The 26,194-nt window shown below is 36.2% G+C and overlaps 1 protein-coding gene and 2 pseudogenes across 11 annotated transcripts in view; 2 read left to right on the top strand and 1 right to left on the bottom strand.

Annotated features, from left to right (window-relative positions):
* LOC142631242 (uncharacterized) overlaps positions 1–26,194 on the top strand; it is a 62,910-nt gene that overhangs the window by 12,020 nt on the left and 24,696 nt on the right. Inside the window, exons 2-7 of one of the 11 annotated variants that reach the window (XR_012843555.1) lie at positions 5,411–5,820; positions 5,914–6,061; positions 7,581–7,741; positions 8,545–8,582; positions 8,734–8,822; positions 8,919–9,208. Coding sequence is in view for 5 of the 11 variants with exons in the window: in XM_075805358.1 (XP_075661473.1) it covers positions 5,717–5,820; positions 5,945–6,061; positions 8,955–9,024 (291 nt within the window). In the remaining 6 variants the exon portion in view is untranslated. The other 10 variants (XR_012843554.1, XM_075805361.1, XM_075805359.1 and 7 more) reach the window with 10 other exon arrangements.
* Positions 1,846–5,096, top strand: LOC142631238 (receptor-like protein EIX2; annotated as a pseudogene).
* On the bottom strand, positions 23,841–25,631 carry LOC142631241 (crocetin glucosyltransferase, chloroplastic-like; annotated as a pseudogene).

The following is a 26,194-nucleotide window of genomic DNA, read 5'->3' as shown; positions in this document are numbered from 1 at the left end:
TATGTCTAGCTTATTTTGATTAGTAGTTGATCAATAATAATAGGAATCTGTTGTGTTAATTCATAGGGTAGTTTAATTCGTGGCACTTTGAGATCCATTCCCTGCCTACAAGCTACAAAGTATCTTAAGATATCAGCTTAAAAATGAATATTGGCTTGATTGTTTGTTTCATCCCATGTTTGAAATATTAGAGGTAGTCATGAAGGGATTCACCTATGATTTTTGCATTTTTAGAGAAAAAAAAAATAACAGATAAAAGTTTTTCTTATAAAAAAAGAAGATGAAAAAGATAAAAGTTTTAAAATGGAAATAGCTATCACAAATTATGTAAACAAGTAAACATAGTCCAATTTATAAAAAATGACGAGTCAAAATCCCGTCTAAACAAGTAAACATAGTGGGATTAATCACAAATGATGAATCAAAATCATGTCTAAAATATGTTACTCTTTTTGTGTTAAGTTTAGAAAATTGATATAAATCCAAATGAACCTAAATAAGGGCCCAAAATATGACAATTTTTTTTTAATTTTTTACTCTATTTTTTATATTGTTTTTTACATTGTTGGGTCTTGAATCTTGATGAACAAGCTTAGGTTATGCGTTAACCTTATAAATTTGTATTATTTAAGAACCAAAAAGGGTGTTGATATGTTTCTTGTGGTATTTTTCTCAATTACATTACTCAAAAGCAAGAGCTCCTTTTTCTCGCCAAGAATAAAAGTTGGAATCATAAGTAGATGAGAGGCAAGAAGGTGGCAGCCAAGGCTATACAAATAATAGGAGCATTCCTAGTGCTTTCTAGATTGGTCGTCTTCTATCTAGATTAAAACTCTATGACCTTTCAACTGGTACTTCATTTTTCTTTTTTTTTTACATTCATGTATATTCCGAAATCTATTCTTTCCAATGAATTTATTTGTCTTATAATCTCTAACAAAGTCAATTTATTCATCTGATACGCCTTTTTTTGTTGTTCTTCTACGTGCTAAAATATTATAATTATTGCTTATAACACTAAATTAGCTTTTCCGATTCTCAAAATAAAAAATAAAAATCTTTTCCAAAACCTATTGCTCTAGATTAATGACTTTTTTTCTGAGTGTAATTAATTATTTTTTTCTATGTAAAAACTTCTATAGTTTTTATTTTATTATTTTTGAGTTTTTTGGTTGCATTTTATATGGCAAGAAAAAATCCAGGATTTTGCAAACAAATTGAACAATGGGAGGGATTATATTATATTAAAAAAATGATTGAGACGTAAATTGTTATTAAAGAAAGGATGACATTGATAATAGACATGGCATGCCTAACATTATTGGTGTTAGTATTTTTTTTCCTCTTAAATTGTAATTTATTTTTTCAAGTGATCATAACTTTAGGCAAATTTAAAATTTAAAATTTTTGTTCAATTAATCTGTGCATGGCACAAATTAACGACCAGTTATTATTATTAGTTTATCCCTTTAAAAGTTTGGTTGCTAAACAATCACAATTCACTGCCATAATACTCAGTCACGGTGGGACATATTCTGTTTTAAAGATTGTAGAATTTTGATATAAGTAATGAATGAGTACTGACTAGTCAAATTACCGTGTAAAATGCGTTGCACTTTCATAAAGATAGAAAATTGACATGTATCCAATTGAACATAAGGGCTTACAAATAGAGGGTCCCATCTACGAGACTTACTCAGTCAATCCCTAATGTGTGGATGAAATTGAAACAAACTCTCGAGCACCATACAATAAGATGGATGGATGGATAGATGGCCCCGCTTCCTATAAATAAGTCCTATGCCATTGGTACCAAACATAACAAAATCATATATCATCAGTTTTATTATTATAATTTTTATAAAAGCCCGATGATGAGAGCTGTTACTTTAACCCTTCTCCTTTGTTTGCTCACTATTCATCCTCCTCCTAACTTCTGCACTGCCCACTCTGACTCTGACTTTGACTCTGAGGTTCGTTGCATTGAAAGCGAGCGACACGCCCTTCTCAACTTCAAGCAACACCTTACAGATCCTTCTAACCGCCTTGCCTCTTGGGCTGCTTCTGCATCTGACGTGGATTGTTGTGACTGGGTCGGTGTTGTCTGCCACAACCGCACCGGTCATGTCCTCCAACTCCGTCTCAGAACTTTTCGTCCTCTATATGACCCCGATCTTAGAACTTTTGATGCCCAATATGAATACGACCAGTGGGTACCTCAATACAAAGTTTATCAGAGGTCAAGGTTTGGTGGTCAGTTAAACCCTTCTCTACTTGATTTGAAGCACTTGATTTACTTGGACCTCAGCTACAGTAATTTTGGTGGTATTCCAATTCCCAAATTCCTCGGTTCAATGGGGAGCTTAAGATATCTTAATCTCTCCGGTGCGGGATTTGTGGGATTGATTCCTCATCAACTTGGGAATCTCTCTAATTTGCGCTATCTCAATCTTGGACATAATAATTATTATGATAATAATAATTATTATTATAATTTATATGTGAAGAACATTCAATGGCTCTCTGGTCTTCCTTTACTACAACACCTTGATTTGAGTTATGCAAACCTTAGCCAAGCCTCTGATTGGCTACAGGAGATAAACAAACTCCCTTCCTTGTCAGAGTTGCGATTCTTACAATGCTACCTTTCTGGTTTCATTCCACCACCTATACCCAGTAGTATTAACTTCTCATCTCTCACCACCCTTGATCTTTCATTCAACCGTTTTGAAAACACTTCGATTCTGTTTTGGGTCTTTCGTCTTCATAATCTGGTTTCTCTTGATCTATCTTGGAATCAGTTTCAAGGTCCAATCCCTGTTCATCTCCAGAACTTGACTTCACTTAGGCACCTCGATCTATCTCACCATGCTTTCAACTCTTCAATTCCCAATTGGCTGTACAGTTTTAGTAATCTTGAGTTCCTCAACCTCATGCAAAATTTTTTGCAGGGTACAATCTCTAGTGCCATTGGAAACCTAACATCTGCCATTAGCATAGACTTGTCAGAGAATGAATTTGAAGGAAAGGTACCAAGATCTTTAGGTAATCTCTGCAACTTAAGGAAAATTAAATTGTTTAGTAACAAATTGAGTCAAGAGATATCTGAAATCTTTGAAAGTTTATCCAGATGTGTTTCAAATGGACTAGATATCTTAGATTTATCTTATAATCAACTTTCTGGGCATTTGACTGATGAACTTGGGCAATTTAAAAATCTGGTCATTCTTTCTTTGGGGTATAATTCAATTTCAGGTCCAATTCCATGGTCTATAGGAAATCTTTCATCCTTGAGATCCTTGGACTTTCAGAGTAATCAAATTAATGGAACTCTCCCTCAAATTTTTGTACAACTTTCAAAATTAGAGTCTCTGAATATTGGTTTTAATATGCTGGAGGGTGTGGTTTTAGAAGTTCATTTTGCCAGTTTAATGAGATTGAAAACACTTGTTGCGGCTGAGAACCGACTGACTTTAGAAGTAAGTGACAATTGGACCCCTCCTTTTCAACTCAACCATTTACGTTTGGGATCATGGAATTTAGGGCCGAAATTTCCTTTGTGGCTCTGTTCACAAAGGCAACTTTTGACCTTGGGCATATCCAACACAAGGATTTTAGATGCAGTTCCTCCTTCCTTTTGGAACTTGACTTCTCGGCTTTCTTATCTAAATATCTCTCATAATCAGATTTATGGAGAGATTCCACATATCCCAATGATTATGTCCGGTTCAGTACTTGATATGAGTTCAAATCGCTTCAAAGGTCTGTTACCTTGTATATCCTCTAATGTGACCTTTCTTGATCTTTCTAACAATTCACTATCCGGATCTATTTCTCACTTTTTGTGTTACAAGATGAATGAGCCCAAAAATATGGTGTCCCTCAATCTTGGAAAAAATCTTTTATCAGGGAAATTAAGTAATTGTTGGATGATGTGGAAAAACTTGTATGCCTTAAATTTGGGGAAAAACAATTTCACTGGTAGTATTCCTACCTCCATTGGATCTTTGGTTTATCTTTCGTATTTGCACCTAGACAACAACAGATTCTCAAGAAAATTACCATCGTCTTTGAAAAATTGTAAAGAGTTGGTGACCATTGATGTTGCTAAGAATGATTTTGTTGGAAGCATACCTTCTTGGATAGGACATAGACTTTCAAGCTTGGTGATTCTTCACCTTCACTCAAATAATTTTCACGGTCACATCCCAGAAGAACTCTGTTCTCTAACTTCACTCCAAATCTTGGACCTTTCACATAATAAGCTATTTGGAAGCATACCTAAATGTGTCCACAATTTTAGTGCCATGGCCACAAGTAACAGTTTAGATTATCCCTTTGTTTCATTCTATGGGACAACAGAATATTTTTCTGCGCCTATTGAAAGTCAATTGGTTGCAATTAAGGGAAAAGATCTTGAGTATTCCACCACTCTTCGACTAGTAAAAATTATAGACCTTTCCAACAACAATTTGTCAGGAGAGATCCCTGAAGAAGTGACTCGTCTCAAAGGATTACAATCATTGAATTTGTCATTTAACATCTTGACCGGAAGAATTCCTGAGAAAATAGGTGATTTGGGATCAGTGGAGTCTATTGATTTCTCAAGCAACCAACTTTATGGTGAAATTCCTCAAAGTATGTCAAGTTTGACATTTTTAAGTCACTTGAACTTGTCAAACAACAATTTGACTGGGAAAATCCCTTCAAGCACTCAGCTACAAAGTCTTGATGCATCCAATTTTTTTGGAAACAAACTTTGTGGACCTCCACTTATTGATAACTGTACTATAAAGGATGTACAACCTAACACTGAAAAGAAAGAATGCAAGGCTTTTAGTGGAGTCGATGTGGATTGGTTTTATGTGAGCATGGCACTTGGATTTGTTGTTGGTTTTTGGGTTGTATGGGGTCCTTTATTGTTGAACAAGCAGTGGAGATTTTTGTACTTTCAATTCTTGGATCACCTAGGGTACAAGGTTACAGGTTTAGTGGCACAAACTTGGTAGCATTGTAAGTAAATGTTGTAAGATTCTTAATATTTAGTGCAAACATCATGTAATCATATTAATCAATAGTTTGATTATTTCTTTATCATCTTCAAGCTGATTAATTCTTGTGTTTCTTGCTAAATTCACTCCATTAGAATTTATGAATATGATGTTTCTTCTTGTGAACATCAACGACAATCCAAGTTGTAGTTTTATTATTCCTATAGATTAATGGTGTAAAATTACATTTTAGTTCATAAAAGTAATTGATTTGTTAAAAGTAATATTCAATACCTTGCAATAATGCCCATTTTTTCTTTAGAGTCTCTTAGTGATCACTCTGTAAAGTCTCAATAAAAAAGACAACATATTTCTGCATATCTGGGCAAACTAAAAATGCGCTTTTTTACAAATTGAAGGCTATTTGGTGGATTCCTTGCAACTAGTATCTAAGAAGGAAGCATAGGCTATAGAGGAGTGCATCTCGAAAGTCTACTTTGTCCCTAGTGAAAAATTCAACCTTCGATGTTCATTGGGAAATAGGTGATATGACACACAGTGTGCTAGTATGCTATAGTTTTTTGCTTCAGAAAATTTCTATATGGTTCCATGTCTTGTGACTAAACCTCTTAGATCACACTCATGGAAGGCATAGAGTCCAATCAGAGAGAAATATTTGAAATTGAAGAAAATTTGAGAGAGAGGGATTGGATGAGGTGACGTTCATGGTGGATGTGAATTTTATGGGAATTTCTAAAATGACCAAAGTAGCTTTTATCACCATGAAGAATTGGAGGGATTGTGGGTCATGTCCCTCCATGCTGGTCAGGTACAACATCCCAAAATCTAACTCAACTCTAAAAAGTGAATTAATAAATACATGTTATTGTTTTGTAATTTTGAATTCTGTGTCTCTAGATAGGTTGGTATATACGGTTGCTTGGCTTATTCAGTGTGTATCTTTGGGCTTCGTGGTTTGATAGAGGCGTTGCACTAAGAGGTTTTCTTCCTTTGACATCCAAGTCTCTTATATTACCTCCAGACATTGATACTCTTGATTTAGTTGAAAGGTATGGAAATTGAGTTGTCTATTTCCTTAATTATGCTGCATTATTCTTTTAAGTCTTAGTAACATATTGGTGACACATAGTGTTGCAACTTGCAAGTAACAGACTTGATTAGGAGCTTGGGTTTAACTATGACAAATCTTTTTTTATGACTCCCAGCTCTTTATTGTGAGTTGCTTTAAATGTAACATACAGGATTTATCGATTGCAAAAGTTCATATTTTGTGATACATTGAGATAAACGATTCTCAGCTCTCTATACTTTTTTCTTTGAGATTTGTTTCCCTTTCATGAAGTTACTGCACATTAGAAGAATCTGAACTGTAATCTTGTATATGCGTGTCTGTATCTATTTGGGTGGGTACCTAGATGTATACGTGTATGTTGATAAAATTAGGTTTGCTGCAGAGGGATTTGGGTCTAGGTGAAATAGGATTTTGTTGAATTGGTGATTTAACCAATTAGGTAACGTAGAATTTGTGGGGTAAATTTAATTCTCTGTGGTGTTTTGTTGTGATTCTAATGTTGTTTGCAATGATTTATTAAAGATTTTTGTTTCAAATCTGTTTGGCATGTCAAAAAATAGTCAACTGAAAAAAATAAACATAAAAAAAAAAAATTGTAAAGAGTTGGTGACCATTGATATTGCTAAGAATGATTTTGTTGGAAGCATACCTTCATGGATAGGACATAGACTTTCAAGCTTGGTGATTCTTAACCTTCGCTCAAATAATTTTTAGGGATACATCCCAGAAGAACTATGTTCTCTAACATCGCTCCAAATCTTGGACCTTTCACATAATAAGCTATTTGGAAGCATACCTAGATGTGTCCACAATTTTAGTGCCATGGCCACAAGTACCAATTCAGATTATCCCTTTTATTTATATCAAACATCAACAGGATATAATTCATATAATATTTTGCATTAACAATTAATGATAATTTCTGTATTTCTTCCTGTAAGGAGTTTTCTCTCAAACTAATAAGTTTGATGGCAATGCATTCCAAATTCACACTATTAAAAATGTGGCTTCAGTGTTCACGCCACCAGGTTTCTGGTTGAACATTCAGGTAAATAAAAGATCACAATTCCTTCTTAAATTTTTGATTGGATCTTCTTTCTTCTTATCATTGGTAAGATGGTTCTCTAAACATGTAGGATCTATTTGCTCAGTTATCATTTGACCCACCTTGTTGTTCTAATACTTGTGCAGAATGATCAATTCTTCGCTCAACACAATTTGAGTATGAGAAGCTTTATACTTTCTGTATCTAAAAGTGTAATTGTTAATTATATTTCACCACCAGAGGTTGCTTTCCTAAGAAGAATTACTGCATGATTTAATTCAAAATGGCAAAACTGGTCTTTCAGTTCCTAGGACAAGATGAGACTGAGCCTTCAACCAACCAGACTTATGGTCTCTCTTAAAGAATCTTAAATTTGTCAAGACATTTGCCTCTGTAAATCTTGTTTTCAAGGCTTATTTATGGCATGTAGATGAAATTGATTATTTACTAGGTCATGAAGAAGAGCTAGAAGATTTTGCAAATGATGTTCCACTTAGTGTCAACTACAGTTATGATCCAGTAACTCAGTTCTTGAATTACATTGACAATGGCAACTTCTCTATTAATGGTGTGCTAGCCGATGTCCCACTTATACTCCATCAGAGGCTATAGGTAAATTTGTCTTTTTTTCCCCTGTTAAGAAAAGTGTTCACCTAAAATTATTCATACCTAAAAACTTTATTGTATCGGTTCATTCTAAATCTCTAGCTGTTTTGATTTCTGTACATTCTCTTACAAAGTTAAATTGTTCTGCCTACCTGAATCCCCTGACAGATGTATTGGATTTCTAACTATCAAATCAATAAAGCTTCTAATTGCGATTTCCTGGGTTTGGCTAAAAGGCCTCCGTGATAGATTTCTCCTTTACCCATTTCTTGACATTTTAGCACATTCAACGTGATATGATTTACTCTTTGTCAGTGGAGTCATGTGGATATTAGTGTGCATTTCCAGATAACCTTAACAATTTTCCTGCATTTTGTTCTTAACTGGTGCTATTTCTAACTTCGTATAGATGCATTCATGATTCATCCAGCTTTTCATAAGTTAAATGTTTAATAAATTTGAACCAAAAAAAAAAACTAAAACTAGAACTCATTGTTTTTTGGAGACATTTCAATTTCATTCTCAATCCTGAGACTATCTTTAATGCAAAGCTCCTTGATCAGGTTACTACAGAACCGAAAATGGATTTTGTTCTATTAGTACTTGCATATGATTTTGTATATCACATGCGACAATTGCATTCTAGGAACTGTAGGATTAAAATATCATTTCTTATAGCTGCATTTTATTTAACATTAATGGCGTGATAATTCTGACATAATTAGTTAAGTTTTCTCTATGATAGATTACTGCCTGCTCATTTTAATAATATTTTCTTCAAGATGCTGATCGCTTTTCTCACATTGCAGATTCTTTGCTCATCTAGACCAAAATGCTTCAGCACAAGGTATATCCTATTGCATATTGCTTTGAATAAAAGCTGATTCTTTTCTCCTCATAACTGATTGATAAGGTTGTCTAACTGTATGTTTTTATGTAAATTTTACTTTCTTAGAATATTATTGTTTATCTTTTCTTTCACCTTCCTCTATCTCCAGTGAATCCTTTGGTTATCTCTAAATATGGAGCAAGTGAAAGATTACCCTGGTTGTACAGATTTAACACATACGAAAGCTATTTGAATCATGTAGGCATACTTGACTGTCTTGTTCGATTAGCAAAGGATGGGACTCAGTTTGCTTTACTTAATTTTTTTGTAAGAATTCCTGTGCAATATAATTAGGTGGAATGGTGATTATATTGGTCAAATTTGGTCTAGGGGGCTCTGGTGTGCAGAATCATCTTCAGCACTTTTGCACAGGACATTGCAGAGATCAAGGAACTCTTGAAGCAGAAAGGAGGTGATGTTGACTGTTGAAGAGATTTTCTATGACGTTTTTGAAGAGCCAGAGTTATTGTAAGACAGTTTCAATATATATCAAAACTTAAGGTACGAATTGGATGATAAATTGTGTGGATTTGAGGAGATACAATTTGCTTACTACTATCTAAAATTTTGATTCTTATCTGAAACTAAGGATGCAAGATTTGTTGGATGAAGATATGCAGTTCTTAATTAAAGAGAACCTTATGACTGATTTAAATGACTTGAATTATTTGGTAGAGTAGAATGATGAACATATGTAATTGGTATTAGTTGCCAACCACCTCTATGGTCGTCATCAAAGGAGCCGCCTGTGTTCACTAGCAGTCAGCAGTAAAAGCAAAGTATAGATTTCAATCAGGCAACCTCGATGGTTCATCTTATTTGTTTTTACTTCTACAAGATACCTAGGGTACATCTTATCCTAATGCCTTGCTTTCAAAACCTAAAAAACCAAAAATGAAAAATACATGAAGACCAACACAAAATAAGTTGTAAATGAAAATAGGGGGGAAAAAAAGAGAGGGACTCCCTGTCAACAATAACTTAACAATTATTTTAGGTTTTTTTTTTTTAATAAGACAGACTTGTTGATTTCATCTTTCTCGAATTCCTATATGCATGCTAGCATAGAACCAACATAGAAGCAAGTCTTTTTGATCCATCTTTATTTTGAATGTGTGATAGAATTTCACTGTCACAAAAGTTTATGAATTTTGACACTTACACCATCTGTTCCATTTCTGGTCAAGGTTTGCTTGTTAAGTTTTTGACTTGTCAAGAAATTTTTTTATTTTGTTTGTGAACAAGTTGTGTGTAAAGATCTGGAGTCTAAATTAGTTTGTAGCAATGATCAACACGTTGGCATATTTGATAAAGGCCTCTCATTTCAATGTTTCATTGATTTCAACCACAAAGGCACAAACGCATGCTCACTGCTGTGCCCATTCATGTGTCAAGACAGCTGCAGAGTTAATTACCAATTTGTTGCAGTCCGCTGCTTTGATTCAGTTACCAATATGTTGTTGTGATGTTTGATTGAGCAGTAACAATAGTTGTTAATATGTTTCCACACATGACTTAGTGGCAAATAGCATTACCTTCTCTGTGTAGATATCAGTGTATGTCAGCATGTGAATGTACTGAATCAGAGGTGCTTCAACTCATAGAGCTCCACTTCATTTAAAATAAAAAATAAAAAAAAAACCTCTATAGAGCTCCATTTTGTTTTTATTTTTATAAGTTTTATAATTTTTTGGGTATAATTTTGCATTTCTTCATTGTCTGCATCACAGGTCAATAATCTTTAAAACCGCTAGGGAATACCCCAAGAGAGTCGAGTGTATTGGGAAAGGAGGTGTACAATAAGTCCTAAGTTTCTCCAGGTAAAAAAAAATACATGCACAACCATTAGTATTTTAGTTGATATTTTCTTCCTAATTGACCAATTGAATTTAGTTAATTACGCTATTGATATATCCAATTGGAACTTTAAAATGAGTGGCATTGGAAGTTCATCAACACTACATATTGGTGGGATGAATTTTACCCATAATAATAATAATAATAATAACAATAATTAGTGTAAACTGTTTTTAACCATTTTTTTGAATAACCTCACTAAAATTAATAACAATCACAACGACTTGGACATTGCTTCTTTGACCGAATACCTTCTCTCAACTTTGGGTCACTTTCAGGCAAACTTTGGTAGTTCCAATTTGATGTTATTTTACTCAACTGGATTAATGAAATTTGCAACCAAAAAAAAATAACATCTATAGAGCTCCATTTTGTTTGTGTGCATGGTTTGTGTTTAATTATAGGTATTTGGGCCTGATAGTTTCTGTTCAAATGACACATATTTTAATTTTTCTTCAGAAATTATCAAAAGAAAATATTATGCTCGCACAAGAATTTAAAACTCTTTAGCATTTCTTGAATTTAGAAATGTTATTTGGATTTCGAATAAAACTTTCGGATTTTTAATTTAGCGTATATGCTGTTGTGGATCAAATTTTAAGTTTATATATAGTAGTAATAATCAATGACGAAGATTTTTAGATTTATCGGTATATTAATTTATTTTTCTTTTCCAATCTTTTCTACAACTTATAATGAAGATTTAAATTCAAAAAATCAATCTCTTTTACTTTTCTTTATTCCCTTGGCATCTTGACTGATCTAAATCGTTTTCATACAAATCTGTTTTGCTGTAGGAAAATTACCAGCAAGCCAAGAGTACAAATTGTTGGCTTGAGTTTACCAAAAAAATTGTTGGCTTAAAAAAGAACAAAAAATATTGTCAAATGTTTTAACCATCTTTATGTGAGTAAACTATGACAAAATGCAAAAGACCCTCCAACTTAGGGTCACTTTCACATATACTCCGGTTGTTTGAATTTAATTTTTTAATCCATAGGACAAGTGAAGTTCTCATATTGATAATTTCTTCAGCTCAATGACTGGAAAAAATATAAGTAAAATGACTTGTGATAACTAAAAAAAAAAAAATTAAGTAAAATATAATATAGATATATATTTTTTTTCATCTTCTTCCTTTCTCTAACTTATCTCCTTCTTCCCTCTCATGAAACACACAAAATAGTAAAAGGCATTCTTACATGACTTTCTAGTAACCAACTAGAGGGATTTCACAAGGTCAAAAAACAAATCCAATGTAGACGGTAAGAATTTCCAATGTCTCTTTTCTTCAAATGAATGTTGAAATTTTTGCACAATTTTTTATTAGCAAAGATCGTGGCCAAGGCCTAACACTTTTTTTTTTGGGTAATCGGCCTAACATGCTTTGACTTGACATGAATTGCACTTTTCACAACATATTAATATATGGAGAAAAAAGTTATATATTGAGTGAATTTAACTTCAAGGGAAGAAATTTTGTTAGAGTAAAAAACAACTTTAGCAGTTTAGAAAACAAAACAATATAATCATATGTTCTATGTATACTTGGGATAGTAAGTCACACTTAGGAAAATTGGACCATTTTTCCTTTGTATAAATAAGGGAGGGTCCTAATAGGATGAGAGGCTAGCAATTTTCTCTCCTAAACATTGTGGGAACATAAAAGTTTTACTTCTAGACTTTTCACCTTCTAGACTTTTCACGCTTAAAGAACATGATTTTCTAGCTAATCATACTAAAGTTTTTACGTTTTAGTACATACAACGATTTCACAATATCAAGAACAAATCCTAGTGTATACAGCGTCAAATTCCATTGTCTCTTATTACACCAAACTAGTGTATAAGATAAGTATAATCCGTGCATATGTATGGTACAATTAAAAAAAATTACAATTACACACATATATGAGTTCAAATTATACTCTCTCTCTCTCTCTCTCTTATTTTTTTAATTTTAATTTCTTTTGGATATACACATGAGTTTACTCTTTCTTTCTTTTCTTTTTTTCTTTTTTTGTTTATTGAGTTTTTGATGATTTATTGTTATTAGACCCTTCGTCTTATGTACCTCATTAACTCACCTAGAGCAAAAATTTAAATAAAAAAAAACTTAAATAGGACATGTGACACAAAATTAGACAACAATTGGAATCCAATTTCTTTTGAATATACACATGAGTTTACCCTTTTTTTTTTTCTTTTTTTTTTGTTTATTAAGTTTTTGATGATTTATTTATATTAGACCCTTCGTCTTTTGCACCTCATTAACTCACCTAGATCAAAATTAAAAAAAAAAAAACTTAAATAGGATATGTGGCGCAAAATTAGACAACAATATATATATATATATATATATATATATATATATATATATATATATATTTATATATATTTAAGGAACATATTTATGTAATTGATTAATCATTTGACAAAACGAACTTTACTTATAATTGGGTAGATCTAGAAGGGGTTTGGTACTTTTAGAAACAAGTGTTCAAGTTTAGTATTGAAGCCATGCAAATCTGACCAAGAAACAAGTGAAAGAAGTGTTGTTCATTAAAGCTCGATAGAAGTCTCGATAGAATCATTTCTATTGAGAATTACTGTTGAAGCTCGACACAAGCTGTATCTGTTTAGAATTAAGAAATCGAGTTTTCCAGATTTGATTACATGCACATCCTTGAGTATTTGTGTAGGGTTTCTTTTCTCATAATCCAAGACATATATAAGGATTATTTTAAGAGCTGTCACGAGGTGATGCAAAGTGATAATACATGCATATTGTGACCGGAAACAGAATTTGCTCTAGTTCATCACATTCTTCGTAGCTACTGCGTTTTTACGCCAAGAGTTTTGTGACCAAGGAGTTTCCTAATCTTCATTGTTGGATGAACTGCAGAACTTTGTAGCCAACATCTTCCTCAAGTTGATGTGTTAGTCACGTATTAGAATCCGTGCATCATTGGTTAGTCATTTACTGAGATTCGTGCATTGAACGAAGAGATTGCCGCTAATGAAAACAAATCACAGTATATTGTTTAGACAATAACATACTATTGATTGTATTAGGGAAGGAAGTATACAATTAGTCTCAAATTTCTCTAAATAAAACATTCATGCATTTGGATCATATTTCTATACATATGCACCACCATTGGAATTTTGTTTGATTGTTTTCTTCCTAATCGACCAATTGAATTAAGTTGATTATGCTATTCATATATCAAATTGGAAATTTAAAATGAATAGAATTGGAACTTTCATCAATGGTACATAGTGATTGCATGACTTTTTCCCCTAAAAAAATTGAACAAAAATTTTTTTTAACCTGTTTTTAACCATTTTTAAATAGGCACACTAAAATTATAAGTGACCTTAACAACCTCTTCTTCTTTTTTAGAATAAAAAAGCATAACAACTTTGATATTACTTCATTACACCAATACATTTTGCACAAACTGCATTGAAAATTATGATTTTTTTTTTTACTATGAAAATATGATTTGTTTTGTAGTATGCAGTCCTTGAAAATATAATAAAAAAATGTTATCTAATAGTGAATTTGTAAAAATTCACATTTAATAAAAATTTATAGAAATAATTTAAAGAGTTTCTTTCTAAACTTATCAGCTAACAGGCCCAACACAGTCCACGTGTTTAGGTTGAACCAACACATGGGGAAGGCCAAAAATAAGCCTTACGAAACTTCAATGCCAAGGCTCAATCATATAAGCAATAGGGTTGCAGGATCGCTACTGAAATTAGCTTATTGAGTCCCAACAAAAAATAACAACAGCTAATTGAACCAACGATCGGAGAAATATCAAGTTCAGATTCAAGTGTTTCCCTCCATCGCATGAACCAAGCTCACTGAAGAGGGAGGTAATCAGTGAAGGGAGAAAATAAGGAGCAGTGGTTCTTTCAACACAAAATAAGAAAATTATAAAATAATTAATGGGAACAAATTTTTAAAATAACTAAAAATTTATTTTTAGCTGCTTTTTTTTTTCTGTTTTAAATAATTTTGACTTGCCAATCGCCAATTTCATTGGCCTCAAATCTATATATATATATATATATAAACCGAAGCCTTTGAAGTTCCTACAATTTTTCACGTCAACATAATATTTAAAAAATAAAAAATAAATCATTATCTTTTTTTAAAATAAAATTATTTTTGTTTAGTTATATATATATATATATATATATGTATATATGTATATTGTGGGGAGTAAAAGGACTCAAGCAGACATTTAGGCCTTTGGGCTCTAGCAAGGTGGGCCGACCTATTCTTAAATTAAGAACTTGTTAGTACTGCATACCGGCCCATACGCCGAGAGTCCGAGAACACATCCGAGGGTGAGTTCTTCCTCGGATAGACCCAAGAGTACTCGGAGGTTCACTATGAAGGTCAAGACAGAATTCCGGAAAGACTGTTGGTTAAAAGGGGGAACCCTTGAATCTTGTAGATACACCGATGTTAGAAAAATATCATGGGCAAAGGCTGCCACCTCCACATTAAAGACCCTGCACCTACCTCCCTGGCTGCATTAATGGGGAAGTGACCCCTAAACAGTAGAACCGAAACTTCTGGCTACTATTCAAAGCATTAAGAGGAGAAATATCTAAGAGGGAGGAGACTGGAGCAACACGTGGATAAGGCACTAAGGGAAGAAGTATTTAAAGGGGGTGAAGGCCCAAGAAAAGGGAATCAGTCAGTAACCAAGAAAGAAATTAAGAATTGTAACCTTTAAGAAAGAAAGAGAAATAATACAGAAGTGGTCCTCGGCTTACGTCTAAGGAGGTCCATTTGCCATTATCATCTTCTATTTACAAGTATCTTTACTCCTTAGCCTGTTGTTAAGTTCTCAGTACCTCTAAAATAGATTTCAAGCCCACACTCTACAAATTTCATTGTTTAAGGCTCATTGGGCCTGAGCCCATCATATCGTATTTGGGTCCAGGTGCAATTGTGCACTTACAATTGGCGCCGTCTGTGGGAATCTAGTCTGGAAAGAGCTAGGATACTATGGCAGGCCTAGGCTCACACCATGCAGAGTCTCAAAGATCACAACCTGAGGATCTTTTCGAGCGTCTTGAGCGTCGAAGGGATCGAGAGGGAAGCGTTCATACAAAATACCCTAAGGCGAGCCATACTCATGGCAGGGGCAGCACCACCCACGAGGATGGTGCTAAGGCCATGCAGAAGGAGATTAAACATTTGAAAAGGAAGCTGCGCCGCGTCAGACGCAAGCATTCATCGTCGTCATCTAATCCTTCTTCAGTGGAGGTCCGGGGAAGTAGCTACAACTCGAGGTCATGGTCGCCCCCCAGCACAACGTCCTCTTGTGAGGAGGACGACCCTCCAGCTCGCAAGCACAAGAAGCTCCCTTCCAAGGGCTTGGGTAACGATGCTATGAGCCGAGCGTTGCACCAACTCTCCAAATCGCCGTTCTCACGGAGGATTGAAAAGGGGAGGCTCCCCAGGAGGTTCACCCAGCCCACCTTTACCATTTACAATGGCCGGACTGATCCGGTGGAGTACGTGAGTCACTTTAACCAAAGGATGGCGGTGCACTCTCATAATGAGACCCTGATGTGTAAAGTTTTCCCCTCTAGCTTGGGACCTGTCTCTATGAGGTGGTTCAACGGCCTTAAGTCGGGGTCTGTAGGTTCGTTTGGGGAGTAGCAGAGTGCCTCGACCATTGGACTCACTGTTATCCATGGCTATGAGGGAAGGGGAGACATTGAAAGCATACTCCGAGCGGTACTGGAAGATGTTTAATGAGATAGATGGTGATTTTGATGAGGTGGCGCTCAATACCTTTAAGGTAGGCCTTCCTACTGATCACGAATTGAGGAAGTCCTTGACCAAAAAGCCCGTCCGCAGTGTACGTCGCCTCATGGATCGTATTGATGAATACAAAAGGGTAGAGGAAGACCAGCAGCAAGGAAAGGGTAAGGAGAAGGTTATCCCGCAGGAGAGAAGGGATTTTAGGTCGGACAGATACCACAACAACAAGCCGAGAAGAGATTACATCGGGCAGTCCGGCTCGGCAGCACCTCAGACCGTGAACACTGTGTTCCGAGAACCAGTACACCAATTACTGGAGAAAGTTCGTAAGGAGCCCTTCTTCAGGTGGCCTAGTAAGATGGCGGGAGACCCCGCAAAGAGGAATCAGAACCTCTTTTGTCAGTACCATCAGGACATGGGCCACACAACCGAGAACTGTCAGATCCTTTGGAACCACTTGGAGTAACTTGTTAATGAAGGAAAACTGAAGCAGCACCTTTATCAACCTAACGGGTAGGACCATTAATCCGGCTTAAATAATCAGAAGGGTAATTCATCTCGGCTGGCGTTAGGAATAATTAACATTATCTTTGCTGCACCTGGCAGGACCAGCTCAGGTCCCACCAGGGTGATGGCAGTTTCACATTCTCAGGCCGAAGAGGCAGGCTACAAGCCAAAAAGGTTGAGGATGAATTTGCCTGTCTTGGAATTTTTCGAGGAGGATAAGGTTGGTACCATCCAACCCCATGACGACGCTTTTGTGGTCACTCTCAGGATAGGGAACTATGACGTAAAGAGGGTGATGATTGATCAAGGCAGCGGTGCAGACATCATGTACCCTGATTTATTTAAGGGGCTAAGGTTGAAGCTAGAGGATCTTACTCCTTATGATTCGCTACTCATAAGTTTTGAAGGAAAGGCCATTGTGCCGAAGGGCCAGATCCGTTTGCCCGTTCAATCTGGCTCAGCAACGGTTGAGGTGGATTTCATTGTGGTTGACACGTACTCCCCATATACAGCCATCCTCACCAGGCCATGGCTGCACGCTTTGGGAGCTGTCTCATCTACCTTGCATGTTAAGGTTAAGTTCCCCTCGGGGGAATACGTTGAAGAGATCCTCGACAGTCAATCAGTGGCCAGGCAATGCATATCGGCTGCAGTGTTGCATCAGACAGAAGCTGAGTCTTCGACTTTGATCATCAAAGACTCATAGCAATTAACAGCTCCGAATGCGCCCGATGCGGTGACAGGAGAGGAGGCTCTTTGTAAGGATTTAGAGAAGTTTTTGATAGCCGATGACCCTGAGAGGTTCTTCTAAGTTGGCATACGCTTGCCACACCAGGAGAAGATGGATTTGTTGGAGTTTCTGAAAGACAACATTGATGTTTTTGCGTGGAACCCCTATGAGGCTCCGGGTGTGGACCCAAGTTTCATTTGTCATCATTTGAATGTCAACCCCGCCATTGTTCCGAGAAGGCAGCCACCTCGGCATTCTTCCAAGTAACACTCTGAGGCTGTCAAGGAGGAGGTGCTCAAGCTCAAAAGGGCTGGGGCTATTAAAGAAGTTTTCTACCCCGAATGGTTGGCGCATACGGTTGTCGTCAAAAAGAAGAATGGAACGTGGAGAGTGTGTGTGGACTTCATGGATTTGAACAAGGTCTGCCCGAAGGATTCATTCCCAATGCCACGCATTGATCAGCTTGTGGACGCCACTGTCGGACACCCTCGTATGAGTTTTTTGGATGCCTTCCAGGATTACCATCAAATTCCATTGGCATTGGAGGATCAAGAGAAGACTGCTTTTATTACTCCAACAGGAAACTACCACTATAAGGTCATGCCATTCAAATTGAAAAATGCTGGAGCTACCTATCAAAGGATGATGACCAGAATGTTCGAGCAGCAACTTGGGAGGACCATTGAGGTATACGTGGATGATATGGTGGTGAAGAGTAAAACAATACCTTCACACGTTAAAGATTTGGCTAACACCTTTTAGGTAATTAGGAGGCACCAGTTGCGCCTTAACGCTTCAAAGTGCTCTTTTGGCGTGAGTTCTGGAAAGTTCTTGGGTTATATGATTACTCATAGAGGCATAGAGGTAAACCCCGCGCAGGTCAAGACTATTCAGGACTTGCAACCGCCTCGGAACCCAAAAGAGATCCAGAGATTGACTGAAATGATTACCGCATTGAGCAGATTTATCTCTCAGTCTGCTGACCGGTGCCGTCCTTTCTTCCAATTGTTGAATAAATGGAAAGGGTTTCAATGGACCGAGGGCTGCGTGCTAGCCTTCCAATAGCTTAAGCAATATCTGTCTCGACCACCCATTTTATCTTGCCCCGAGGTAGACGAGGTCCTGTTTGCGTATCTGGCAGTGGCCGTCCACGCGGTCATCCTGGTCCTCATAAGGGATGAAAGCGGGGTGCAGAGACCGGTCTACTACGTTAGTAAGTCCTTGAATGAGGCTGAGGTGCGCTATCTACTCTTGGAAAAGGCACTTCTGGCCATAGTTCATGCTACGCGGAAGCTTCCTCACTATTTTCAGTCCCACACTGTGGTGGTTCTGACCTAATTGCCCCTCAAGGCGGTGTTACGCAGTGCCGATTATTCTGGCAGGGTGGCAAAGTAGGGAACCATTTTAGGGACCTTTGACATTAAATACATGCCTCGCACCTTGGTGAAGGGCCAGGTCCTTGCCGATTTGGTGGCAGAGTTTACTGAACCATTGCTAGAAGAAACTCTGAAGGAAGCACATATGGATGAAAAATCAGTCGGTGTGATCACAACGGTCGCACCTTCGACCTGGAAAGTGTATGTGGATGGGGCAGCTAATCAGAGAGGGTCTGGTGTTAGACTCGTCATGATATCCCTTGAGGGAATTGTCTTCGAGAAATCTCTGAGACTGGCGTTCTCGGCTACTAATAACGAGGCTGAGTACGAAGCAGTCTTAGTGGGTATGAACATGGTACACAAGATGGGTGGAAGGGAAGTTCGTGTGTTCTCGGACTCCCAGTTAGTGGTCGGCCAAATCACGGGGACCATGGAGGCTAGAGATCTGAGAATGCAAGAATACTTGGCCCAGGTCAAACGTCAGCAAGCTAAACTTGATTCTTCTGTTTTATCTCATGTTTCTAGAAGTGGAAACACCCATGCAAATTCTTTGGCAACTTTAGCAACGTCTTCGACTCAAGGTTTGCCCAGGGCCATCCTTGTAGAGGATTTGCTAAAACCAACTCTTACCGTTGTCAACGCAGCTCGCATCCATCTGATACGGCCTGGATCTAGTTGGATTGACCTGGTCATATCTTTTCTTAAGAACGACATCCTTCCTAAGGACAAGTTTGAAGCAGATAAGATACGTCGAAAGGCGCCACGTTTCTGGTTGTTCGAGGACCAGAAACTATATAAACGATCCTTCTCAGGACCATACTTATTATGTGTACACCCAGAATCAACGGAAGCGCTTCTAGAGGAACTGCATGAAGGGATTTGTGGGAGCCACACTGGGGGAAGGTCCTTAGCCCATAAAGCTCTGACTCAGGGTTATTGGTGGCCCAATATGCAGAGGGAGGCTCAGGACTATGCCAGAAAATGTGATCAGTGCCAGAGGTTTGCCCCTAATATTCATCAACCTGGAGGGGTTCTCAACCCTCTCTCCAGTCCCTGGCCTTTCGCACAATGGGGATTGGACATAGTGGGGCCATTTTCGAGGGCTGCAGGAAACAAAAGATGGCTGCTCGTGGGGACAGACTACTTCACTAAATGGGTCAAGGCTGAGCCCTTAGCAAATATCAGAGACGTTGATTCCAAGAAGTTGGTTTGGAAAAACATCGTCACTAGATTCGGAATACCACACACACTTATTTCGGACAATGGCGTTCAATTCGACAGTAAGGCTTTTAGGAAATATTGTAGTGATATGGGCATCATAAACAGATACTCCACCCCAGCTTATCCTCAGGGAAATGGGCAAGTCGAGGCCGTTAACAAGGTCATAGTCAGTGGGCTCAAGAAAAGGTTAGACGATGCGAAAGGTAGGTGGGTAGAAGAACTACCACATGTTCTGTGGACGTATCGGACCACACCGCGCAGGTCTACTGGAGAAACCCCATTCTCTATGACTTATGGAGCCGAGGCGGTGATACCTCTGGAATCTGGTTTTCCCACCCTAAAGACGAGTTCTTTTAGCCCGGAGAATAATGATGGCCTCCTGGAGAAAGGCCTGGATTTAGTTGAGGAAAGGCGCGAGGCAGCTATGGTCCAAATGGCTTATTATCAACAGAAGCTTAAGAGAGGATATGATGCCCGCGTGAAGCTAAGGCCACTCGCACCTGGGGATCTCGTACTAAGAAAAGTTGTGGGCACTGCCAAGAACCCAGCTTGGGATAAGCTAGGACCAAACTGGGAAGGTCCCTATTGCATTGTTTCAGTAGCAGACATAGGGTCTTATCGGCTAGCTGGCCTAGATGAAAGAATTGTACAACGCCCGTGGAATGTAAATAACCTTCAAAGGTATTACTATTAATAAAAGGTGCAATTGTGCACTTACATATATAAACCGAATCCTCTGAAGCTCCTACAATTTTTCACGTCAACATAATATTTATAAAATAAAAAATAAATCATTATCTTTTTTTAAAATAAAATTATTTTTGTTTAGTTTTATATATATATATATATATATATATATATATATATATATATATATATATATATGTATATATGTATATAAACCAAAGCCTCTGAAGCTCCTACAATTTTTTACGTCAACATAATATTTAAAAAATAAAAAATAAATCATTATCTTTTTTTAAAATAAAATTATTTTTGTTTAGTTCAAACTTAATAATGAATGAAACTCTATCTCTCTAACAAGTCCAGCTTAAACTCAAACTCAAACTCATCATTATCATTTATTTTAAACACACACATCCTTTCCTCTTCACTCAAACTCTATTGTTTTGCTACACAATATAAAGATAAGCATGTTTTCTATCTTGAAAAAAAAGAAGAAGAAGAAGAAGAGAGATAAACACATTTAAAGTTCTTGATAAAGTACCATTTAGTTTTTTTTCTTGGTTAGAGAAGTTTGACTCAAAACAAATGCTACACTCCGATTAGAGAGGTTTGGATCCAATAAAACTCTATAGTCTATATTGCATCTAAATTTAAACCTATAAATATGTTACATCAATGCTTTGGATAAAAAAGCATCATCTGAAGTAGAAAATAGGAGAGAATTTGAGAAGGGCATTGAGCTTTGACTGTGGGAGTATGTGATGGCAAGTCATCAATTATTATGTATATGGTAATTCAATTTATATGTCTTTTGTTTTTGTTTTTTTTTTTTTTTGGATGGATTCACAAATTTGTATGTTTCAATTGCTTCTTTCTTATTTATTCTTGAGGTTTGGATATCAATTATCAAGTACTAAACAATTAAAATTCAACAATAAAACTCATAGATATTGCGACTCTTATTTTAGAAAATATGCCAATGTTAACAGATTTTCCCAGAAAAGCAAATCCAAAAAGGCCTTAGATTTAGTTGTCAGGATCATGATCATGACCATGTTAGTAATAAATAATCAAGAGCTTATTGCTACGGATACTATGAGCTGTGAGATCACAACTTCAAATAAGGCTTCTATTGCTACAACAAGAACTATTTAGGTATGTATCCCTTGCAAGCATACATGAACTTAAATTGCCTTTTAATATATGCATGCTTTATTATTTCCCAATAGTTTTTCCATGCATCGCACGGGTTAACGACTAGTTCTTATAATTATGAAAACAGAAGCAATTATCTTTTTAGTCTATGCTTATTTTGCACCTATGATAAAGTCATACTTCATTATCATTATCATCATCATTATTATTATTATTACGATAGAATTTTAACTTATGTTATTATATCATCAAATTAAGATATCAATTGGTTTTTTATGTAGGCTGTGATTTGAATCCTAAATTTCTTACTTGACAACAAAATATATAATTACTTGAACTAACTGAAACTCAATATTTTTGTATAATTTTAACATATTATATATATGTTCTATCGTTTAGAACCTTCAATTAAAAACTATAGTAATAGCCGGCAACTTAAAGTCAGAGTCAGACCTATTCTATTTCAATGATTTTATGAATTCTCTCTTTTAATTTTGATGGACGTAATGAACGATGAATGATGATGACCAATCAAAATTCAGTCTAAAATACAATGCACTCTTGGTCAAGTTAGAAAATAGAAAATTGAAATGCATCCATGATTTACTACCATGCAATTTGGTAGCATTTACGTAACAAAGCCACAATCTATTTTTTCAAAGTATGATCAAGGACTGTTTCTTGAGATTAAAAAACATTGATCCTTTTCCTTTGTGTTGCTTACTATACCAACTATTGATCCTAAGTTCTATATTGGAGAAACTGAAGTTTTCGTTGCATCGAAAGCGAACGACAAACACTTCTCAGGTTCAAGCAAGTGTCCAGCGACTTAAAAACAAAATCAGAGTTGGATCTATTCCATTTTAAAGATGCTTGATTTTTTTTTTTTTTTTTTTTTTATAATTGATACACGCAATGAATGACAATGCCTAACGAAAGTTCGGTCTAAAATATATTGCGCACTTTCAGTCAAGTTTATCCAAAATTTTTTTTTTGTATTTTATTTAAAAAGTTCAAAATTGATATGTGTCCAAATGCTAACAACCCACAAGATGCAGGTCCAATCTACTAGACTCACCACCATTTACATGAAAAAATCACAATCATTTTTTAAAGAATGTGTTAGAATTAAAGGCATATACAAGGTAGATACTAGAACCTAAATAATCAATAAATCTATAAGGTTTAGAGCATTCACAACAAGATTACTAAAAAAAGAAAATTATTTTACCATCTAAAAGGTAATTAAGTAATTTTAACTATTTTACAATATCAATTTACAATTGGTCAACATTCCAATTCTTATCTTTCACATATTCAACAGTTGAATTTTCAAAATATTAATTCAATAACAAGTTATTGAATGGTGTAATATCACTTATAGTTACATAAGGTGTAATTTGAACCCAACCCTATATATATAGTCATGCTAACGAATGCCCTTAGAGTAATGGTTAATATTCTATTTTAGAAAAGTTTTGATACCACTTTTATGATAAATGAAAAAAAAAATGTCAAAACATTAATTACTTTTTTGTTCTTCTCATAAGCAATGTTATATCATCCAATAACTTGTTATTGAATTAATATTTTGAAAATCCAACCGTAGAATTATATGTTCTATATGGTCTTAACATGCATGCCAATTTTCATATCAATTGAATGTTATTTACCATTTGATCCATTAGCTCATCTTTTATGCATTATTTTAAATTACAAAAACTTGAATTTTAACAATTGATAGATGACATAGCTATTAATCTTTAATTACCTTAAAATTTTATAAGCATAGATAATATATGACGATAATGTAATCTAATGATAGATTTATCAATATTCGAATTCAATTAAAAAATATTGAGGGTGTAATATTGCTTAAACCCCTCCACACACACATCACAGTAGTATATGCAAGCTAACTTCACAGTAATCCCTATATGAGTATACAAACTCAACTTGAAATTGAGAAGGCTTTTAGAAGGCTCACAAGGAATGATTTATTGTTTCCTCTGCAGGCAGTGGACGGTGTAGTTGGGCCGCCAACATCGAGTCATTCGTTTTATTGCTCCATTTCCAATGAAGTGCGTGACAGCATGGGATTGCAAGCTTCCTTCACATCTTCCACAACCTCACCCTCCAATTTCATTTTCATAGCGTTGCTGTCCATTAATCTATGTGAAACCTTTCCATGAAAAGCTTGAAATGGGCGTGTGAAGAACCACCCTCGTTCACAGCTTTCACAGCCAAGCTTTTCCATTTCTTAACATTCCTCCTTATCTCTTCCCCTTTCTCTGCAGCTCCCATCACCATCTCCAAGCACCTCTTTATTTCGGCCCTCTCCACAACTTCTTCTTCTTCATTCACCTTCGCTTTAATTCCAGTCCCCCACACCTCCTCCACCATCTTGGCATTCATAATTTGATCTGAAAAATGTGGACATGCCACCACCGGCACTCTGGCTACGATACTCTCCAAGGTTGAGTTCCACCCGCAATGTGTCAAGAAACAGCCCACTGAATGGTGACGCAGCACCTCAACCTGTGAACACCATGGCACTATTAACCCTTGTGTTTCTTCCTTCAACTTATTCTTTATCGTGTCCTCTATTTCTAATCCTCCGTTCTCTGAAGCTCGAATTACCCACAAGAATGGACGGTCGGTTTCAACTAGTCCATGAAAAATCTCTTCCATTTGCTTTCCTTGCAAAGTAACTAGGCTTCCAAAAGACACATAAACCACCGAGTTATTTGGCTTTGAGTTTAGCCAATGAAGATAGTCCTTAGAGCTCTCAAACAAGTCACATCCAAACGGGGAATTACCAGACTGGTCTTTTGTGTCGAAAAAAGTAGATGGAACCAATGGTCCGATTGGTATTAAATTCAAATTAACAACGGCTTCAATTGCTGCTTCTTCTAGAGCATCAAAGGTGTTCAGTAACACACATGGGTTAGGATCTTTTTCAAGGGTTTGGATAAGTTCCTGAAAGGTAGGTAGGTATAATTTGTGTGGACTAGTTGGTAAGAGAAACGAAGGTAGGTCCAAGGAAGCAAATGGTGGCAACCCTTTGAACTGTATAGAATTTGGGGGGCTATTTTCATAAATATGATACATACCATCATGGGCATTGAAGTATTTCTGGTATACAGCAAGTGCTGCAGTGGACTGAATGCAGAGAAAAGCAGAAGGTATACCCATACCCATGGGAGGAGGAGGGTGTAGACTAAGAAGGTGACCTTGTGATGCTGCTCGTTATTTGAGAGTTTGACAATCAAGTTGGCAAGTGTTTGTGAGCCCACACACTTGAACTCAGACATGATGTGTTGTGGGTCGTCAATTGTTTTGTTTCCATCATCAAAGCCATCGGAGAAAGAGGCATAGGACAAGCCCTCAAGTGAAGGGAATTCTTTTATTTGTTTGAGGCCGTGGACGGTGGTGGCAAAGGTCACACGTGCTGCACCGCCGTGTATTAGGTGTATGGCGAGTTGGAGAGTAGGGTTAATATGGCCTTGGCCTGTCCAGCATATGAGAAGGAAGTGTTGGCTGTTCATGCTCGTTTGATCGATTTCTCTTTCTTTTTTTTATAAACTGATTAGTGTTCAGATGCCTAATGAATGACAAACTTCTCTCTTTTATCCATTCCTACACGCAATAAATTGACATATTTTCAAAAAGTAAAAGTGAAAAGATAGTGTTGTACATAATTTAATCATTAATTGGCTTTGCAGCCTTTGCTTTATTATTAATGGATAAAGTGAAACAAGACCATGCTCGATCATTTTCTTCTTTTTCAGTTTTTCTTGACAGTTGATTAGCTGCACATGTTGTGGTTGTGTTTATCAAAAGAATGAAGATAAAGTCCAAAAGTTGCTGGCATATAGATGATAATAAACACGTTTGCCAGCCCCCATAAAGTAATTCAAGTCTGAGCCTGTGCACGTTTGCTAGCCTCCATAAAGTTGACAACACAAAGACTAGAAATGACCCAATTTTTATTTAGCTCGCAAATGAAGTTGGGGGTAATTAAGTAATTTCAATGGAATGTTGATGGTTTTAGAGTTAATGAAAAGACGAAAAGGACTCCAAGTTTTTTTCAGCTCACAACAGACCTTTAGAGCAACAATGTAATTCAACACAATTACAAAAGTTGACAACACGTTTGGCAGCCCCCATAAAGTTGACAACACAAATACTAAAAAGGACCTCATTCTTATTTAGCTCACAACTGAAATTGGGGGTAA

Source organism: Castanea sativa, chromosome 4 (genome assembly GCF_040712315.1).
Source record: "Castanea sativa cultivar Marrone di Chiusa Pesio chromosome 4, ASM4071231v1".
Classification (NCBI taxonomy): Eukaryota; Viridiplantae; Streptophyta; class Magnoliopsida; order Fagales; family Fagaceae; genus Castanea; species Castanea sativa.
This window is presented reverse-complemented; position numbering and strand designations above follow the sequence as displayed.